The sequence below is a fragment of the Seriola aureovittata genome, chromosome 16 (assembly GCF_021018895.1).
Source record: "Seriola aureovittata isolate HTS-2021-v1 ecotype China chromosome 16, ASM2101889v1, whole genome shotgun sequence".
NCBI lineage: Eukaryota > Metazoa > Chordata > Actinopteri > Carangiformes > Carangidae > Seriola > Seriola aureovittata.
Genome location: NC_079379.1, coordinates 13,345,624 through 13,366,355, shown reverse-complemented (window position 1 = coordinate 13,366,355; position 20,732 = coordinate 13,345,624). Strand labels below are relative to the sequence as shown.

At 42.4% G+C, this 20,732-nt stretch overlaps 1 protein-coding gene across 1 annotated transcript in view; it reads left to right on the top strand.

Annotated features, from left to right (window-relative positions):
* The window catches only part of pard6gb (par-6 family cell polarity regulator gamma b), a 32,153-nt gene that overhangs the window by 2,422 nt on the left and 8,999 nt on the right, over positions 1 to 20,732 (top strand). The window contains exon 2 of the mRNA XM_056400079.1: positions 2,308 to 2,530. Coding sequence (XP_056256054.1) covers positions 2,308 to 2,530 — 223 coding nt within the window. The remainder of the gene's footprint in view (positions 1 to 2,307; positions 2,531 to 20,732) is intronic.

The following is a 20,732-nucleotide window of genomic DNA, read 5'->3' as shown; positions in this document are numbered from 1 at the left end:
CCATGGAGCTGGTTTCACTCACTTAAAGCTCTTATCAGAGACAGAGAGAGTGCATAGGGATGTTGGGGGATGGGTGGGATTTACATTGATATGGACCAGTACTAAGAACACCCCAGATTTTCAAATACTTTTTATTTTTGAAAAAATGCATCAGCAAATCTTTTGTCGTTCACTTTACTGATGGTGTTTTATATTTATTTATTTATTTGTCTTCTGAAATGCAGATAACTTGTGTGTGATTTTTTTATTTTTTCTTTAAGATGAGTTGTCCCTGATACACAGAGCGTTACGCAAGGACAAAAACCAATGCTGGTGAAATACAGATGTCAGTTATCTTCCATTTTCTCGACTGTGTCAGAGTTTAGAGTCTCTCGACATGTTTCAACCTGTTGACATCACTTTGCTCTGATAGGCCAGCCGGACGGGTGATGTCACCTTTGTAGTGATGTATTCTTAGGTTTGGGTTCAGTTTTGAAGCCTGTGATTAATCAGCCCGTGTTCAGACTTGCTCATACCTGAGGGCCAAGTTCTGCCTCCTGAAAACAGATTGTTCAGACTGATCGCTATGTGAAGTGGCAAGAGAACATTCAGATTCAGTGTCTGAGTTTACTGATACGCACATGTATAATTATTATTTGGTCAGGTGAAGTGTAACACGATGAAAATTCTTAGTTTATTAATTACAGTTCATTAATGTTTAGGTTTCACTTTCTGAAATGTTAAGTTCACCTGTTGAACACTGACAAACCTGTTTGTCTGCTTCTTGTGTTGTCCTCGAATGTAGCTAGAGTTTTAGAAGCTGGGATCCAAGTTGGGTGCCACATTTTTGAAATGCAGGTTTATACAGAACAGTATATGCCTCCATTGCGTACGGTAACTACACACCAGCCTGGAATCCCCCTAGTCCCCTAACATGCCCCCTCTTGAATTCATATGTCATCTTCTAATTACAGAGCTGCTTAATGTATCCCCCACTCTTCTTCTCTCCTCCCAGTCAGTATTCTGCTACTCTCCTCTGCTACTCTGTCAGCACTTTTCCGCTCCCTCCCTCCCCTCAGATCATCTCTCCACTCTTCTCCTCTGCTGTCAGCTTCCCTCCGCTGTGAGCTGATGATTACAGTAACAAGCAGCATCTTTAGCCTACAAATTACCACTGTGATTCAGACACCGGTGCTGCAGCCGTTGTGTGTTTGTGTGCTTTTTTTTTTTTTTTTTTGTGCATCGGCCATATCTCACCTCCTCTCATCCACTGCTTGTCTTTGACTCACATGACGACCCCACCATGACCCTCAGCAGAAGCTCATTGGTGCTTCGGTGGTCCAGCCGGGAAAGCTGCGGCACAATTATTCAAGTCTGCACTGTTGTGTGTAAATGGTGGGTGGGAGGCACAACTCACCTGCCACTGCCGTTTATTTATGCTAAGACAGCTTACTCATCTACCTGTATTTGTTCTATTGTACAACAAGCCCCCCCCCCTTTCCTGCTCTGTTTGTGGTTAAAGTTACAAGTAATGTGCAACTGAAATTTGTTTTTGCAATGATGTGATCTTGCAGTGTAACACAAAGCTGCAGGGTTTCCCCCAGGAAATCATTCAGCTGAGGCGGAAGAGCCCCCCAGATCACTCATTGTTGTGGCTTTTTGGGAAATATGTGTGTTCACCTTCTAACAAACAAGATATTTCAACGTGTTGATTAATGAGCTTTAGAGGTGCGGGTAGAAAGAATTTGTCATCTTCGGACAGAGCCATGCCAACTGCTTCCCCCGCTGTTTGCAATTTTTTTTGTGCAAATTTAAACCAATCAGCTGCTGGTTCGCTCACAGTTATTGTGCAAACATGAAAGTGCTATTCATCTTCTCATCTTACCCCTTGGCAAAAAGATTAATGCTCCATTTGATGATGAAAAGTGTTTTTATGATGTTAGCGGAGGTGTTTTAGTCGAGGAAGCCCACCTTGGCTATAAAACACACTGATTTAAAAGTCTTTCATAATCCGAATCCATTTGCTCTGCCATCAATAATTTTTGCTGCTGTTTATATCCATGTCTGTGAGTGTAATGTGAATGTTTTGAAAATGACAATGCTTTGGCAGGAGATACTTCACCTGCGTCATATTTTACATAAAGGTCATGGCCATAACTGTGACAGAGCTCAGCGGACTTCCACCCTGTTAGTTTTATGTAAACCAGTGAGATGGTTTAGATAAATGCACGAGGTCGGACATCCCGGTTTCCTCTTTCCTGTTTGGCTGTCATACCGACCGTGCCCTTAATGTCCTCTTCTCGTCTTTTGATTTCGTTTTCTCTCCAGTATGGGGCAGAGTTCCGCCGGTTCTCTGTGGACCGGGTCAAGCCCGGCAAGTTTGAGGAGTTCTACAAACTCATTCTGCACATTCACCGCATCGCCAACATGGAGGTGATGATTGGCTACGCTGACGTCCACGGAGACCTGCTGCCAATCAACAACGACGACAACTTCTGCAAGGCGGTGTCAACAGCTCATCCACTCCTCAGGATCTTCATACAGAGACAAGGTAGGTTGTCTGAAAGGTTTTAAAGACAACATGGCATCCCTTTGTCTTCTTCTTGTATTTATTACACAGCAGGAATCAAACTTACTGAGTCTTTTTCTCCACCATCAGAATCTTAAAGATTGTTAGTTTAAATAAACATTGGATGGATAATTGTTTTGAAATATCCTGCAACTGGTAAATCTATAAAACAATCATCTGTTGCATTAACTGCGTCTTGGGCTGCAATTATTGTGCAGGCTCGAATATTTCCTTATCCAATTATGTCCGTCTTCCCGTTATGGGAACTCGAGGCCTTTTTGTTTACTTCATGCGAGGCTTTCTGTGTGTGTGTCTCTCTATGTGTTTCCTGCCCTCTTATTGGATGAATCGGTCTCAGTCTGTGTCTGTCTGCCTGGCTAAGTCCTGTGTCTTATCCAGAGGAAGGGCTCGCAGGCAGATGATCACGCGCACACGCACACACACACACACACACACACACACATACGCACACGCACACACACGCACACAAGCCGGTGCCTCGGCAGCCCCATAGAAATCAGGTCATTGAGCAAACCCTGTATCCCGACATACCAGACATTACAGAGAGACAAAAGATCTGTATGAAAAGAGAGACTCCTTACTGAGCTCCCTCCGTTTGCGTGTTTGTGTGTGCTTGCATGCACGTGAGTGTGTATTTGTTCAGAGACAACACCACGGCACACTGAATGGTAACCAAGTCCTAGTCTCCCTCTCCCTCATTGATCCCAACTCTGGAGTGGCTCTTGATTGCCAGCCAGCCAGCCAGTCAGCCAGTCAGCCAGCCAGCCAGCCAGCCAGCCAGCATACAAATGAATCTATCACCATTCACATCTATTCATACCCTCAATCCTTCATGGAATGCCCCTCGCACGGTTGTGTAATGAACACGTACACTCCAGGGTATTGTTTAAATTGTTGTGCAGTGGTTCAGATACAAAAGCTAGCCGCGCTGCGGTGAATTATCTTGTCACAGATTTCTAGTAAGAAATAAAGTTTGAATATTCAAGAGGCCCCACCAGACCTCTCTATTGTGCAACCTGCTGTCTTGAGCGTTCCTGTGGCTGGAGCTGAATTAGCTCATTGTCTTTTGCTGATAAGACATTTGCCAAAGATGTTTCATGTAAAAATGAAAGTTTTGAATGTTGATGAACTTTGAGTGAGATCAGTCGACAAAACAATTATTATGATGGTGTACCTCTACATTCCTACAACTGCAAATTATTTTTAATTCATGTTATGCACTGTCATATTTAATTTCTAAGACTTGTAGTTGATGTTTCAGTGGCTCAAACATCCCAGCTCTTGGCATTTGTAGCAAGATGTCACCCATCTCATCTCTGTTAACATCCAGACAGGACATCTCTAATGAGATGAGGTGTTTACCAGAGCATATGTTTCTCATGACCTTTGTCACGTTCTCTCTGTATCCCATTCTCACTTTCTGCCACGCTCCAGAATACCTTACACAGGAGAAATCCCATAAAACACTAGAAGGATTGAGCGATTCTTGTTGAAGGACAGATTTGGTTTCACTTAAGAAGGGGCTTATTTAGTGCTGTTGTGGTGTAAACACAACGCTGACATGGTGATGTGGTTTAGGGGAATGTGCACTGTTGTGACTGATGCTGCAGCCATATGAGCATCTTAAGGCCTCACTGCAGTCTATTGTTCGCAACCAGACAAAGAGGTGTGTGTGTGTGTGTGTGTGTGTGTGTGTGTGTGTGTGTGTGTGTGTGTGTGTGTGTGTGTGTGTGTGTGTGTGTCAGCGTGAGTACCTCATGTCTCAGAAGAGCTCTCCGTGCACCCAGTGTGGTGCATGCACGAGAAAGTGTCTGTCTGTGTGGTAATGACTGTATCAGTCAGTACCAGCCTGTTAGCACAGGTCATCAGCGAGCGAGCTCTTGTTGCCACCGCGTCAGACCCTCAGCAGACCACCCCAGATGAAAGAAAAGCCTTCACATACACACATATATAAAGACACTGTGACTCACCCCTCAGTCATAGCAGGGATGTTCTGTGTAGCTTAAACTGGACTGGCCTTTCATATGTATATGAGAGTAAAAAGAAAAAAAACACATTTAATTGGACTGCTTCCCTGAGAGCTCAGCCAACAAAGTTTTCATTTCTCGCTTTCGTCATTTAAAAGACAAGAAAATTAAAAGATCTCAATGTGACAAAGAAGTTGTTACAATGTGTGAAACATGCCTTTGTTTCAGTTTGGGTTGCCACATAGAACAAAATATTCGAAACTCCCATGGATACATGGAAACATTGTACAATAAGTGTTTTTAAAGGATCTCATCAGAGTTAAAGATGAAACACAAAGTGAGACAGGAGGAAACATGAAAGAAATGAAAGGAGGGGAGGGGTCTCTGAGGCTGAGTAAGAGTGGAGAGTACAGTGGTGCGTCAAAGGTGTGCACACAGCCCCTCCGCTCCCCCCAGACAAGTTTCTGTGACTTACCTTGTGTGTCTTTGTGTGTGAGTACATACGTGCGTGCGTGCGCGTGTGTGTGTGTGTGTGTGTGTGTGTGTGTGTGTGTGTGCGTGTGCGCATGTGTGTCTTTTATCTACCTGACACCCCCCCTTCCGGGCTTAGATTGCCATTGTTGGCAAGATCACTTGAGCACGTGCAGCAGTTGTGTGGCGATACAATGATAATCCTGCTGATGATACCGGATGTTTCTCCCTGTGGGCAAAAATGGCAGCTTGTGTAATGATGACCTGCGCCTACAGAATAGATGTTGACACTTTATGGGTAATTCCCAGCAATAGCCTCTCAACGTAGGTGATTACACAGGACTCATCTTCAGTCAGAGGGGTTGAGGCATAAAACCTGTGTTGTTTTTATGCCTCTGCGCCGGCGACAGCCAGGACCAGAGGTATTATGTTTTTAGGTTGTCCTTCCGCACCATTCTCATGAACACAATATCTCAGTAATGTCTTCAGGGAATTTCTTCAAATTTGGCACAAGCATTCACTTGAACTCAAGAATGAACTGATTAGATTTTGATGATCAATGGTCAAGGTCACTGTGACCTCACAAAACAAGGTGTTGCCTTAACCGACAAATTCATATCCTATTTATGACACAATTTAACACAAATGTCTAATAGGACAAAATGATGAGGTGATGACATTTTATATCCAAATGGTCAAAGGTCAACTTCACTGTGACATCATAATGCTCTGTAAAAACACTTCTGGCCATTATTCAATGCTGTAACTCAGGAAGGGGAGATTGTGACAATATTTCCTGCACCTTGGCGGAGAGGCGTACGACCGTGAGGCGGCAATTCTAGTTGTATTTTGAATCAGGAAATCTACTGACATTTAAAACATATAAGTGCAGAGTTAGTCCAAAACAGACACAGGCATTGTCGCAGTTTCAATGCCTCTCTCCCCTTTTGTGTCTCTACACATACAGTCATATTTGGCAATGTTAGGGTTAATTTTCCTACTTATTATTAAACTCTGAAAATGAATCCACAGACCTGAAAGTTGCTGGATCCAGATAATTAATTAGCGTTCACATGAAGCACTACGACACAGTGAAATAATTATAAAAACCCAGAGAAAAACAAAGAGAGACATCCTTTAAAGGTTCATAATTTTGCAGCTACATATCAGGTATTACTGTCAGCAATGCAAAACCGATAGGTGCAACATGTTTCACTTTGAATATATTTCACTTCATTAGAATGAAAATTGATGAATTGTGTGTTGAAGAACAGAAAAAGCCTTTTTATCTGGTTGTGCCCGCAGTACAACGGAGCCTTTCTGTCTTCATTCATTTGCATAATAACTTGAGCCACTGGCAATCTGTTCGTAACATAATGATTAACACAAAGAAATTAGATTGAGAGAAAACATACCTTGGGCCACTGAGCCGTGCTGGAATGTTTGAACACGTACATAGTGTGTAAATAATGATGTTGGTTATTGAGTGACAACGACGGAGGATGGCGCGTGCAGCGTACATGTTCATGTAGACTGTGCATGTCGGTGCATGTCTGTACTTTTCATTTTAAAAGTTTAAGGTGGCATGAAAACTGTGTCGAAGCCAGAATTTCTTCCACCTGTTTCCCACCCCTCCACCCACGCACTCCAAATCATCATCATCATTGCTCCTGAAAGCTCTACTGTATTATGTCAAAACCTGTGGTGGTGAAACATATCAGTTTGTAGAAGAAGAGGGGGGGGGGAGTTTCCTACTGGGACACTTGAACATTTCTCATGCTCAACACAATCAGGCGGGGGAGGGGTGTTAGCAAGTGATGGGAAGAAATGGGACGCATCAAAAGATTTGTGGCGAAAGAGGAGTGAATGAACCGGCTCTGTATGTGGAGGTGGACTCGTCGTCTGGTCACATGTGTGGGTGTGTGATTGTAGTAGTTTAGTCATGTGTGGACAGCTGATGATAGATGTTAGACTGGGGTCACACGGACGTTTCAGCTCTTGAGATTGCCGTATGACTTTGTGTATGTTCCTGCAGAGAAAAGGATCTGATCTTGGATCAAGCTATTCATTTCCTACTTCCGGCTAAATTAGTTTCAAAAGTTGCAGTCTGCGATCTGTCTTGCTGTGCTCAGAGGCATGTTGAATATACTTATCTAGGTAGTCTGACATCGTGTCAAGGGTTCATTGTATGTTTATCTAGGGAAACTACTGTGAGTACTAACTGTTCACTCATATTATGGCTCTTGTGCAGAATGATGCAAATTAGGATGTAGATAAGCATTAGAGGGAACACTGCCTACATATTCGTTTTTAGGCAAAGATAACTTGGACAGGAAAGCGGCCACTTGGCTCATGAATTTCCACATTTCTCCTTATGAAAGAAAAAAAAATGTAAAAGATCCGTGTAAGTAGTAAAAACAGTGGACAGAATATATCTAATCTACTCCCACAAATCAGTTGTTGGAGTAAGAGGAGCTGTGAATGAAGGCTTTCAATGTGCTAAAAGGGTTTTAAAGTTGGCAAACTTTGACACAATCTACTACCTTCCCACACTACGGCAGTGACTGTAGTAATGTTAGTAATGTTAATGATAGTCTGTACAGTTGAGGACAATTAGTGTTCAAATAAGGCTATTTGTGTTAAATCTAATTTAAATTTTACCTGTAATTACTGTAATGGTTGACAAAAAAAACGGTCTCCATCCAAGTAAAACACTGGCCTGTTTTTGCAGCTCAGTTTTTTTTTTGGGGGGGGGGGTTGTTTTTGTAGACAGTGCCAGTGGCCTGCACACAGACTAAACTCTGAACAAAAAGAAGAGACCCCTGTTTGGCAAAGGATTAAAAGTTTAAATAAATAGAGCTAGATGATGTGGGCCAAGGTTGAGCCTTGGGTGGCTTCATATCTAGCTTGCTGAGTGCAGGGGGTTTACAGCTGCGCTCTCCACACCTGTAAAAACTAGAAGGGCCAGATATCAACAGCAGCCAGACTAAAGAGAGATGTGGCACCGCAGCATAAATAAAACATTTTTTTTTTTTTTTTTTTTTTTTCAAACGCCAGAATGTAACAGCAGCCACGCCAGCTCAAGCTTGAAAAAAAGTGCAGACATCCAGACCACTGTTTGTTTCTCAACAACTTGGACGACACAGTTGCTTGGAGATCAAAGAAATGCCAGCGTTATTAAATGGCTATGGCTGCCTTGACTGTCTGCACTTTCCACACTTGGCTCAGCTGCTTTTTTACGATTTGACTGATGCAAAAAAAAAAAAGATAAAAAAAAAAACAGAACAAAGCCTGGCAGGCTGTGAATAAAAGGTGTCATTTATACTCAAAAATATTAAAGGAGGACAACAGGACATTGAATGCAGCATGATGTGAAAGATTCATAATGGTTTCAGTGTATTAGTCGTCACCTTAAGAAGGTGTCTGTGGTCACTGGAAATTGTTGACACCCAGACGTGACTTTTCATTTCTACTAAGGAAATAAGAGTAAGACGGTTGGTTATTTATACTCCAGATGAAGTTGTTTGAAATTCATCACATGCAAATCAGCTTTATGAAAAATGACTTTTTTTTTTATAGAAGAAGTAGTTGTCGCTTCAATGTATTTTTGGCTCTCAGGTGTGTTAGAGCTGTTAGGGGATATGGCATGATGGGCAAAAGCTTGACCTTAGCCAGGCCTGACCTGACCTTTCCGACTATGGAGTCACTCTGACTAGGATCAGGAGCTGTGGTCAACCATCAGCCACACTCAACCCAAATTTTGCTGCATTTTTTTTGCATGGGTTTTAGTTCTTATTGATGATTCAGTCTGTCATTTATTGTTAAGATCAGAAATAGTGAGAAACTTGTAAAATAGATAAAACAGTATGGAATAAAAAGTCATGAAAGGACGTGAAACAGAAACTCTGGTTTAATGCCTGAAACGGTCACAGTCCAAATGTTGAAATGGAGAGGAAGTTTTGGTGGGTTTGTGTTTGTTTTTTTTGTCTGGTTTTCTAATTTTTTCTGGACTCCCTCTACTTACATTTTCGTAGAACCTTATTTCCTCTCATAAAAGTAAAGGATTGCAAGCAGACATCAAATCTTTCAGTTCTCATGTTCTTCCAGGCTGTTGATGCTAGAATTTGTGTTTTACATTTGAATCTGCACTTATATTTTGGACTGTTTTGGACTATTAATTATCAACCCAAAAAAACATTTTGTTTATTTATTCAGTTTACACTAGAAGGAATTTGAGCTCCGAAAGATACAAATTCTCTTCACTGTGTCACATTTACAGAGACTCAATGTACAAATGTTTCTACAGAGATTCATAAAGCAGCCATTGTACATTTTAGATCCACAATGTCTGTTGTGTTCCTCTCTCTGTCTGTGTGATGTTATACTGGCCAACTGCAGGAATCCTGTCAGCACATCTGGCCACTCTCGCACCATGGCCACAGGGCCTCCGAGACTGTGTGTGTGTGTGTGTGTGTGTGTGTGTGTGTGTGTGTGTGTGTGTGTACCTTTGCCCACATGGCCCTGTTCGCTAGATGGGATTGTGCAGCACATGTGTCAACACGCCAGTGCTCAGTCATGGTAGCTGTAGGTCAGAGCTTTGACCACCCCCCCTCCCTCCCTTCATCCCTCCCCCCCCGCACGCAGCATTTGATGCTTGTACACAAGAAAAAGAGCCACTTCAGTAATTAGCATTGGTTCTTTTTCCGAGCCAGATCTCACAAAGCTGATTTAGTCCTCGGACAGTGGATTATAAAAGATCTCTTGATTGGTATGGATAATTCTGAATTCATTCATGCCAAAATGCAGCCTTTTCTATTTTGTCTTATTGCTCACTTGCGTTTTGGATGCTGTTTGGTGGCTTAATAACTTGCATTCCAGCCACCCAATCAAATACCATGATGAGCAGAAAGCATCCCTTTCCTCATACCAGCAGATCTATTTTGGTCATGTAAAGGTACTGCCTCATTGCCTTGCCTCAGTCTGCTTTTGTGACTCTCTAGACTGAACATCAATCATTAAGAGTATGTTTGAGTGTGGTCTTTTATTCCAAGGCTTCCACTACCTTTGTGCCTGGCACAAGAGAGTGGCCTGAGGCTGTGCAACGACGGAGCTGGTTTAGTGAAAGGGATCGCAATGATGCAACAAGCCTATACGCGGCCTAGTGCTCCTTGAAAGAGACGGCAGCTGTCTTTTAAAACCCCATCTCTGTTTTTTTCCTCTCTCTTGTGCTTTTGTTTTCTTTGTTACATCTCCACCCTTCTGTGCTTTCCCTTTTCCCGAGGACAGTGAGCAATTCCTGTCAGACAGACTTCAAATAAAGCCCTGCAACCCGTCCATCCGATCATCTTGGTCTGCATTCAGGAATGCTGTTTTAGGTATCTGCTTAGACTGATCCTCATTCTTTTCACATTAGAGTCCAGGCATGACTCAGTTGTCAAGGGCAAGGGAGAGAAAACCACTGCAGACAGTGGGGAGTCAGCCTGACAGTAAGAAAGACAGACGGGCATGGAGAAGGGAGGGAGGAGTGGGCAGGTTCAGTCCACCTCCATCCAATGGTCTGGCTGTTATCCTCTTGTTGCAATCTGAACCAACAGAAATCAGGAATTTTCTGGGAAAGAGGGGAAGCCCGTGTGAGCAGAGGTGCCATGTGCAAATGTCAGAGACGGCAAGAGACAAAAAGCCTTTTATTAGAGGTTGTTGTAAGATTTAGAGAGATACTTTGATGACACATCTGTGTTACACTCAGTGGGCAGCAGCACGGGAAACTGCGTTGCCTTTGAAAATGCCTCAACGCAGGCAAGTGAGGTGTTTAAGGTCTAGTCAGTGTAGGAAATTTGTCCCTGTCTCTACATAGGAAAGGTTTCTCTGCCATAAAGCCTTTTAGGTAGTGTGTGTGTGGGCCTCTCTATAAAACCCGTGTGTGGCCTTTTCACTGCATGTCTTCAGACAATGCCAGCCATAGTTAAAGTGTGATGGAGATGCCAGGAGCAGGACAGAGCAGCAGCAGCCATGTCCGACGGAGAGCTGCCTCTCTTTGTGCCTCTGACTGTGAAGACACTGCAAACCAGCTTGGATGATGCTGTATATCATGTCAGCTGGCACACACAAAAAAAAGGGACAAACATGTGCATGACTGAGCACAAACACACAAATCCACACCCATTTTAAACATGCAGCTAGATGCACGCACACACACACACACACTCAGTTCCATTACATTCACTTTGTACTTAATGTGTGTTTGTGAACTGAGTCATTTTATGGTAACTGCACAACAGCAGTCTTTTGCTTTAACTGTAACAAAGCATATCCTTGTAGCGGATGCACACATGATTTCTTGTTCATATGCGTCACAAATCGCAGCTGACACACATGTTCAGTCCTCCTCTCTGTTCCTGAAGCCCAGAAGGGGAGGTCCTGTGTTTTAATTAAACTTGTGAGGGGCTGTTGTGTTTGGCAAAACTATATTGGTGTTTGTGTTTCCTAAGTCCCTGCTTTCATTTTGGTTTACGACCCCAGCTTTGAACTGAGTCCGCGCTCCCCCACAATGAAGTTTCCAGACAGTGTGGGACAGGAGTGTCTGTGTCAGGGCATTCCTCCAATCTGTTGCTCACTTTTTGATAAGCATTTCAGAGATTTATTTTTGCGTGTTCAAAACCCGAAAGTCAACAGAGTCGCCTTTATGGTTTTGCATGATCACAAGTTGTCGAAAAAGTGTTAAATGTTTTCTCCAATGTTTGACGTGCAAATTTCCTGTAGGATGCAGATGATTTGCAGTTCTTCATTTTGGTAAAAATGAACAATACACACAGCTGCTCTCAATTCAGAAATGCCTCAATACCTTGACAGACCTTCTGTTATGACTGTCTGACTGCTCCGACTCTCAAAAACTCAGTGGCTGAGTCGAAATTGACCTCATCCTGCATCTAAATAAGCCCAGAGACGCAGGCCCCTGGAAATTGTATGCTGGATGTGATGAATATAGCCGGTCCTTCAGGGACAAACAAACAACTTCCTAAGCCACCACCACCACTACAGCCACTCCTCAGCAGCATGAACCTTCAAAGTGAGAAATCAAGCTTGAAATATTTGAGTGCACTATTTCTTTTCCGAGCTTGAAAGTGGAATGAGATCCTACAAACGTGTGTGACCTAGAATTTCCAACAGTGTGCGGGCTTTTCTTTTGTTTGTGTGTTTGTTTGTATGTTGTCATATGAATAATGGGCAGGGCTTGTTTTGGGCCAGACAGCAGTGTAGACAGTTGTTTATCTATTTACAGTAGAATTTTACCTTATTTTGGAGCCCTTCTCCAGCATTTTACATTTGATTTCTATAGAAAATGAACATTAAAAAGCAGAAAATGTTTGTATGGTGGTACATTTTCTTATTCTCATGTATTACAGAAAAGTTCTAAAACTTAATCTTAAGATTCTTAATAAAAGGATTAGTTCAGCATTTTGGCATTTTTCACTTTCTAGCTGAGAGTTAGATCAGAAGATTGACACCACTCTCATATCTGTATAAGGCTATGGCTAGCAGCTGGTTAGCTTAGCATGAAAAGCTAGCTTGTCTTGTTTTTTGTACACACTAAACAAATGAGAGGTGTAGAGGTGCTGGTAGGTGGGTTTTGTTGCGCAAACATGAGACTGGAGTGAATCTTCTCATTTCTCTCTGCTAGAAAGCGACTAAATGCATTTTCCAAAATGTTGGACTATTCCTTTAAAATTGGGTTTTGCCGTCAGCCCCTCAGACTCAAAGAGTAACAGCTTGTTTTTAGATTCTCCATTTTGCATCGAGAAGGCCACTAACCAGTTTTATCATATGCGACTATGCAGTCATCCTTACAGACTAGAAAAGCGATGGGCCCTTCAGATGTGATTGAAAAATCATTTTAAGAAATATAGGAAGTAATTTGCTGAAGTTTGCATGACACGTTGAGGGGTGAACATACACAGAAAATACCTACTCTAACACACTAAACATCATAAGTTTATGGTAACTAACAGTGAAGGGACGGTTTTTCCTTCAGCCAGGACTGAGACAATACTGAGACTGGTTGAATAAGAGAATGCAGTGGAAAATTCCCAGGCCAAGTTTAGAACCGAGCCACGAGCAAAGTGAGGGAAGAGGGTGAAGATTTGGGGTTAGAGAGAGCGGGGAATATGGACGCTGGGTGGGTGTTAGTGGGTTTTTGAGGGAGGAGTCGCTGGTTTGTGCAGAGACGGCTCGCTGTGGGACTGCTCACTGCAGTTCCTGTTTAATTACAGCTCTACTGAAGGACAAGGCCAGGCACGCTCTGCCAGTGCATCTGAAAACTCACACTAATTCACATATGCTAATGTTATCAACACAAGTTTGAGCGAGGGATTTGTGTCCTTTTGAGGATATGCTCGTTTACCTCGCCTCATCAGACCATACAGGGTTGCTAGAAAAGAGTGTCACTGATGCACACATGAGAACAAAATGCTGGATGTCTTTTCATTCAGGTTTTTTTTTTTTTTTTTTTTTTTTTCACAAATTTCCCACCATGTCTGAGTCTTCTTTGGGTTTGCCGTCCACACACACACCATCTCTTCCAGGGTTAGGCTACAGTTTGAAATTCTTCAGGATCTTAAGATTTTTTTTCCTCCTGGTTTTTCGGTGGGAGTTACACTTCAAAAACTTTGGATCATTTCCAAACCGCTCATTTGAATTGTCATCTTCTAAACAATAGCACCACATCCACTTCTTTTTCTGGCCTCGGAGACAGCATGCAACTTTCTGATATAAGCAAGTTGAGCCCCAGAGCTAGCTAGCACAACATCAACCTAGTATTGCCTCTGCAAAGGGTTATTTTGAGAGTCCATAATTACAAAGGAGGGACTGACTTTGCTTCTCGACAGCTCATCCGCAGCAAACACACTCACCACTGGCAAGGTTTAGAGCCACCCAGCTTACTTTAGGTTAGCTGTGTCTTGGCTACAAAAAACAAGCTCATACTCACTGCTGGTAGCTCGCCTAATATTTAGTTAATAAACAAATAAATATATCAGCCCACCTAGTTTATAATTTAAGTGAGGCAATTAACTTCCTACTTTGCTTTGAAAGTAGTGGAGTCTGTTGTGCTTATTGCTGCTGGTACACATGGCGGGCTCATATGCTATAAATACTATACATTGCAAACGCACACAAACACACTCCTTGTCCCCTGAAACCAATCAGATGTGCTCGACCTCGTAGCACATGAAGTCATTTATTTTCCCCATTTGATGACCCTGGTCAGAAGTTCACTCCCTGAGGCAAGAACCATCCAGAACTAAATCCACTGAGCATGAAAGCCAGGCTGCTACAGGCTGTGTATGTGTGTGTGTATGAACTCTTGATCGTGTCCTTCTGTCTGCATGTTTTTTTTTTTTGTTTGTTTGTTTTTGTTTTGTTTTGTTTTTTTTTGTTTTTTTTCTTTTCAGGATCCCTAAAGTGGAGATACTACGTCACAGACCATGTGTGCACAACACAATGACTAAAATGATTACATGCAGCTTTTCCATGTTCACAATGAACAGATGATCATGCCTTTAGCATTAAAAAGGAATGTTTATGTGTCACAACCCATTTAGTGAATGTTGGATGTGTTTTTTTCTGGTCTGCTGAGAGGGAGTCGACTGTTTCTTTAGGGTTGTTTATTCTTCTGGTATCCCCTTGCGGCCAAGCCACACTGACGAAATCTGAGGCCATTTTGTTGTTGTTTTTTTTTTGGGGGGGGGGGGCAAAAAAAGGGGGCTGCATTTTAGAGTTATTCATCATATTTTCTGAAAGAACTGAACGTAACCTTTTTTACCTCCAGATGATGGTAGATAAGTGCATTGATTTGTGGGGACTAGTGTGTGTGTGTGTGTGTGTGTGTGTGTGTGTGTGTGTGTGTGTGTGTGTGTGTGTGTGTGTGTGTGTGTGTGTGTGTGTTTGTGTTTGTGTGTGTGTGTGCGTGCGTGCGCACGCACTCGAGGAATTAAAAGAACAATTACAGCCAGCTAAAAGTATAGCCATATATAGGTCATGAGGCTAAAACAATGAGACAAGCTGTCATGCCCCTCACCAGTCTGAGAATTCTTCAGCCATAACATGCACTGCAGTGCTTTGATTGGCTAGAGTAAAGCCAGAAGTGTTTATGATTGGCTTTCACAAATCACCAGACGTGGCAATGAGCCTGACAGTAGCCACTGCAAAATTCATTTAACATCAAAGTAAATCACAAAGCGGATCTAAAGCTGGTGTTTTATTTGTGGTTTGTTCATGGTGTAATTGATTGATCTTGGAAGAGTGTCTGCAGTTTTCAATTGGTCATTGGATATTTGGTTTTAATGGTTTACTTTGCTTTACTATAGAGCCAGTCTGTCTTAAGTGATCAGTTGAATGATTCAGAGCTAGAGATCCTCAGCTGCTTTTTGCATAACATTTTCATTAATACATCTGTGATTCAGGATAAGCTCACTGTGTTAATGCCAAAGGAAATTGGGCAAGAGTTCTTTGATATACAATATTCAAGAGGGTGTCTTCACTGTGTCCTCATGTACAGTAAATGTTCTCGAGAAGAGGGGTGAGGAGGCCTCAAAGTGAGTAATTCAGATTTTATTACAACAACAAAAAAAACCCCTACTGCATACCTTTTAGTAATAGTCACATAAAGGTGGATTTGTCTGGTTTACTCTCTGCCACTGAGCCCATTTTAAATGGATGCTGCACTGGTACATTCATTAATAAACCATCATAAATAACATTTTTAGAAAGCCTTCCTATTCAGTAAAATATGCTGTCTTACAAACTCCTGAACTGACTCACAAATGTCTCGCAGAAATAGACAGACACACCGTGAGAAGACGCTGCCCCTTCTCTCCCCCTGCCCCCCCCCACCACCACCACCCCCCCACCCCCCCACCTCACCCCCACCCCCACCTCCCCCGAGTTGGTGGTTGAATCAGGCCAACTCAGCAGTTCAGGATGGGAGAGGAAGGAAAAGAATGGAGGAGGGGAGGAATGAGCCCTGACTCTTGTGCTGATATGAATTGTGTCCCAGAGACTCGCTGAAACAATGGACACTGACAGCTCATGTGGAAATTCTCCCACAGATAGTTTTGATATGCTGTGTGTGTGTGTGTGTGTGTGTGTGTGTGTGTGTGTGTGTGTGTGTGTGTGTGTGTGTGTGTGTGTGTGTGTGTGTGTGTGTGTGTGAGAGAGAGAGAGAGAGAGTAGTGATATGGCTGCAGCGATGAAGGAAAACACAAATGGAGTCAGTGGAGCAAAGCAGGAGCAGGAAGAACCAAGGATCTGTGTCACCACACACAGGAAGTGTTCTGTTATGCTGTGTGGTTGTGTAAGACAGGGTGTTGGTATTTTCAGGTGCAGGGGAGGATGGGACTGAGGCCTGTCCAAGCTTGCAAAGGATTTGCCCAATCACAACCGGGGAATGGGGGGCCCTCACCTGGAGGCCGGAAAGGGGCTTTTCATTGACCCTTGTTCATGACTGAATAGAGGTCAGTGAGGGAGCCTGCGCTAATGGCAGGATCCAACACATACCAGTGCAAATCTCATGCTGGATCCCCTTCAAAGGATTAAGAATGCAAATGTCAAACTGGATCAACAACCAAAGTGAACAAGAAGCCCATATTCAGCCAAGACTATCACACCGATCTGTTGCAAAACAATGCACGTTCGTGTGTGTCTGTGTCTGTGTGTGTGTGTGTGTGTGTGTGTCTTTGTCTGTGTGTCTGTGTGTGTGTGTGAGAGAGAGTGACTGTGTATTTGTCTTCGTCTGCTTGGATAAGGATAAAAAATGATCTCACTCGCATTCGGAGACAACATTTTCTCTGGCCACTTATAAGTCGAGTTGTATCGTGAGGGGTTATTTTTCTTGCCCATGGTGTGAATGAGCTGAATGTCTCCAGAGGCAGCTTCATAACAAAGGATCACTTTTCCTGTGGGCTGATGTAAGACCTTCTCAGCAAGACCTCTTCTGTGAAGACAGACAGTCTCTTCCTTTCTCAGTCTGTCTGTCTCTCTCTCTCTCTTTCTCTCTCTCTCTCTCTTTCTCATTCTCTCTCTGTTCCCCCTTAAACAAGCAGTTTACCACAAATGAAATTGAAATTGTCTCACAGGCAGCATGATGAGTTTTTACTCTTTTCACCTGTTTACGGAAGGAAATTTGTCCATTTTCGAGTCTGTATTTGTCTGCTTCCTCGATTGTCTCATTTCCTTACCTATCTGCTTGAATGTCACAGAGGGAGAGAGAGAGAGAGAGAGAGAGAGAGAGTGAGCCCCCATAATCCTCCTAGTCTGCTTGTTGTCTGTCCCCTGCAGCTGATAAAAGGTTAGAGATTGACTCTAGTTCAGGTCAGTGCCAAAGAGGTTAAGAAGGACAAAGGGGTAGTAGTAGAAGAAATGAGTCCAGGACCCAACTATAGCTGCTCTAATCGGGTGGGGTCATCTTTTACTGCCACAGGTCCCGGGTCTCTGTCCAGCTAAGGGGACTGGAATGGATCCGAGCATACTCATTAGCTCAAATGATAAGTTGTAATCACCACAGGAGAAAATATTTTTGGATATCAGTAGACCGTGTAAAAGATTTGTGTCACTAGCTTAAATGACAGGTATTTTTTGGAGTTTTATTTATTACATTGGTGTTGACATCTATGAGTGAGTCCAATTTGGGGCAGATCCAAATAATAATCCGTATTTGGTGGAAGAAAATGTTAAGTCAGGTATGCGCTCTACTGTGCCTTCTACTTGTCGGTGCAGGGGATGAAAATAGGTCTTCCATTATTTTTGTAAATTAGCTTTGAAGCATACAAATTGCTTTTGGAATTAGTTTCTATGACTTTTCTATGACATTGTTCCTATAATTATTATTTGTTGCTTGTTAATTTATTGCACATAGTGCTAGTGCAGGTGCTGGTGTTGTCTTTCTATTTGTGTCGTGTTTGGGCCAAATGATCCTCTGGTCTATTAAAATCTGCTCTCTTTTTAAAGAACTAAAATATGCATGTTTTCCACTCTTCTATTTTGGGAGTGAAGACCTCTAGATAGCAGAAGGGATTGGTCTCTAAAGGACACAAAACAAACGCATGCCAGAAACCAGAAAGCCCATAAAGTCAACTCATTTATGCTTTTAAGTTTATTAGAAATATATACTGTTGTAATACAATTACAGCATTTAGATGTGTCAGTTCCTGCATTTGGCTTCCAAATATAGATGAGACTGTTCTCATGTTAGATGGCTAAATACACAGACTTAAGGTATGTTATTGCAGGTTTCAGTGGTTTATACACCCATCCACAGCAACCACCGCATCCTCTTTACATGTGGGTTTATTATTCTTAGCTCTCCCTAATCCCCCTAACCTGTTTGCAGCTATTTAAATAACATGAATAATTTCAACACTACTACAACATTAGACAGGTTTATTCATTTTCTTATAAAACTATCTCAACAAACTACTGCAAATGAACCGTTGTTCCCTTTCTTTCGCTCCTTAAGTGGGCCCGCATGAATAATATTCACACAGGACTCATAAATATTGTTCTCTTCATTAAACAATGTGAAGCAAATCCAACTGAGGGCAAATCTTTTCAGCCTGGGGCTCATTAAACATTATTTGATGGTCGAAGAGGCTGAAGGCGGCTAAGCTCACGCTCTGGTTTGTGAGTGTTGGAGAGGAACTGAGAGTTTATACAGCGACTGTTATTATGTTATGTTGTTATCTGAATGTCTTTCTCATAGTAGTATTGGCTTGTGTATAAGAGAGGAGGAATATTGGAAGAAAAATTGTCTATCAGGAAACAATATCTCATGTTTCCTCTTAGTTTTAGGGTCATTTAGAGTCATTCTGTCTGTGTTATCCTTAAGTCTGTTCTCGCTCACACGCACCCACTTAATCACTCACATGGACTCTCATACAAACAGAAGGCCAGACAGGTGGCAAGGACTTTAGTCCAAGTCTGCTGCTGTGACTTGTGTCACCACTACACTGCCAGAATCTATTTCCCCTTACTGCGTCGTTGCCAGAATGCCTGTGAAATGTATTATTTGTCATATGATTGTGGGACTTGTTTTTTAATGTTTACACTTGAGTCTGATTGTTCATTGTTCTCTTTGAAATGAAGAAATCTGCCCCCTGTTTATTGCCCAGTATATCTCTTCTTAAGAAAAGAGTCCAAGATTTCCATTAACTTTGTATTCCACAGTGACATTTATTTATATCTTTGCATGGGTAGTGAGCAGTAAAGGCAGCGCGGGTACCTGTGGGCCAGATGGCAGTGGAGACTTTGTGGAACTTAAATCAACAGAAGACTTAAAACTAGAAGCAGTAGTAGAAGGAGGAGGTGGAGGCAGGAAGGTTTGAACCCCCACCGGCACTTTTTTTTTTTTTTTTTCCTTGAAGGTGGGGGGGAGTGTAGATTGTTCCTTTTGAGGAATGCAAGACCTGTCTACTCCATCGCTCTCCTCTTCCTTCCTCTTTGATGTTTCACCCTCCTCTCCTCTGTTATGTGTCAGCCCCCTCATATACACACACACACACACAGGTTAATCTCCTTATGCACGCACATGCACTCTCCTACTCCCTTCTTCTTTAAATACTCTTCTCTTGGTCTTAACCTCTGTTCCCCATGTGATTTGGCCCAGCATCTGCATGTGTGTGAATAAAGTTGCTTGTGCTGTGTGGGGTCCAGTGCGTGCGTGCATGTGTGTGCGTGTGCATGCATACGTATGCATATGTGTGTTATTGGGGGGGGGGGGGGTGATACCTGTAGCGAATCTTAAACCTGTGACTCTCCCCACCCAACCCCACCACATAGACTAAGCCAGAACGGAGCAGACAAGGCAGCTCCATTTAACTTGTCCCAGATGTGCAGCTCGGCCCCTATGTGCCGCAGTAACTGGGAGAGAAATGAGTGCAGGGAGTGCATGCAAAGTGATACCCAGCACATATACAGTATGTATGAGTCTCATACTCTCTACAGTTTTTTTTTTTTTTTTTTTTTTTTTTTAATTTACCTGAAGCATAATGCTAATACAAAGCCTCTAAGACTTTTTTTTCTACCACATCTTTCTGGAATGAGCAGGTCCACAGTTCACATAAAAGTGAAAGCAGTTGTTGCTTGTGTGTATGTGTGTAAGAAATATTCCGATTATAATTAGTAATACCACAATGTAAAATACTTCATTACATGTAAAAGTCCTGCATTGAAAAATGTGTAAAACCAAATCAGTATTACAAGCAAAATGGATGTAAAATATCAAAAGTAAAAGTATGCACAGTGGCTTCTTTTCAGTGAAGCTGGCATGTAGTCAATAAAAATGTTGAAATACAAGTATAAACTAGCATAAAATTGAAATACACAATAAGGTACAAATACCTTTTTAAATTGTGCTCAAGTGCAGTACTTAGCTAAATGTACTTCATTACTTTGCACCTAGCATTTCAGAGCATGCATAAGATCACAGAAACTTCTAGTAAGTTCAAACCCAGACCTTCAGAGCAGCTGTCGATTATAACCACGTATGTTTATCGAGCTTCTCCAAATTTCCACCCGGGCGCTGCCTCAACCACCCCTACAAGAATGCGAAATATGTTTGCATGTTTAAAAAAAAAAGTTCTTCTTTATTCTGTCTGGATTCTTTTTCCATGTTAGTGTTAGCTGAACGTCTTGGCAGCAGTCAGCCCCTAAACACACAGATAGACTTCCCGGCTGTC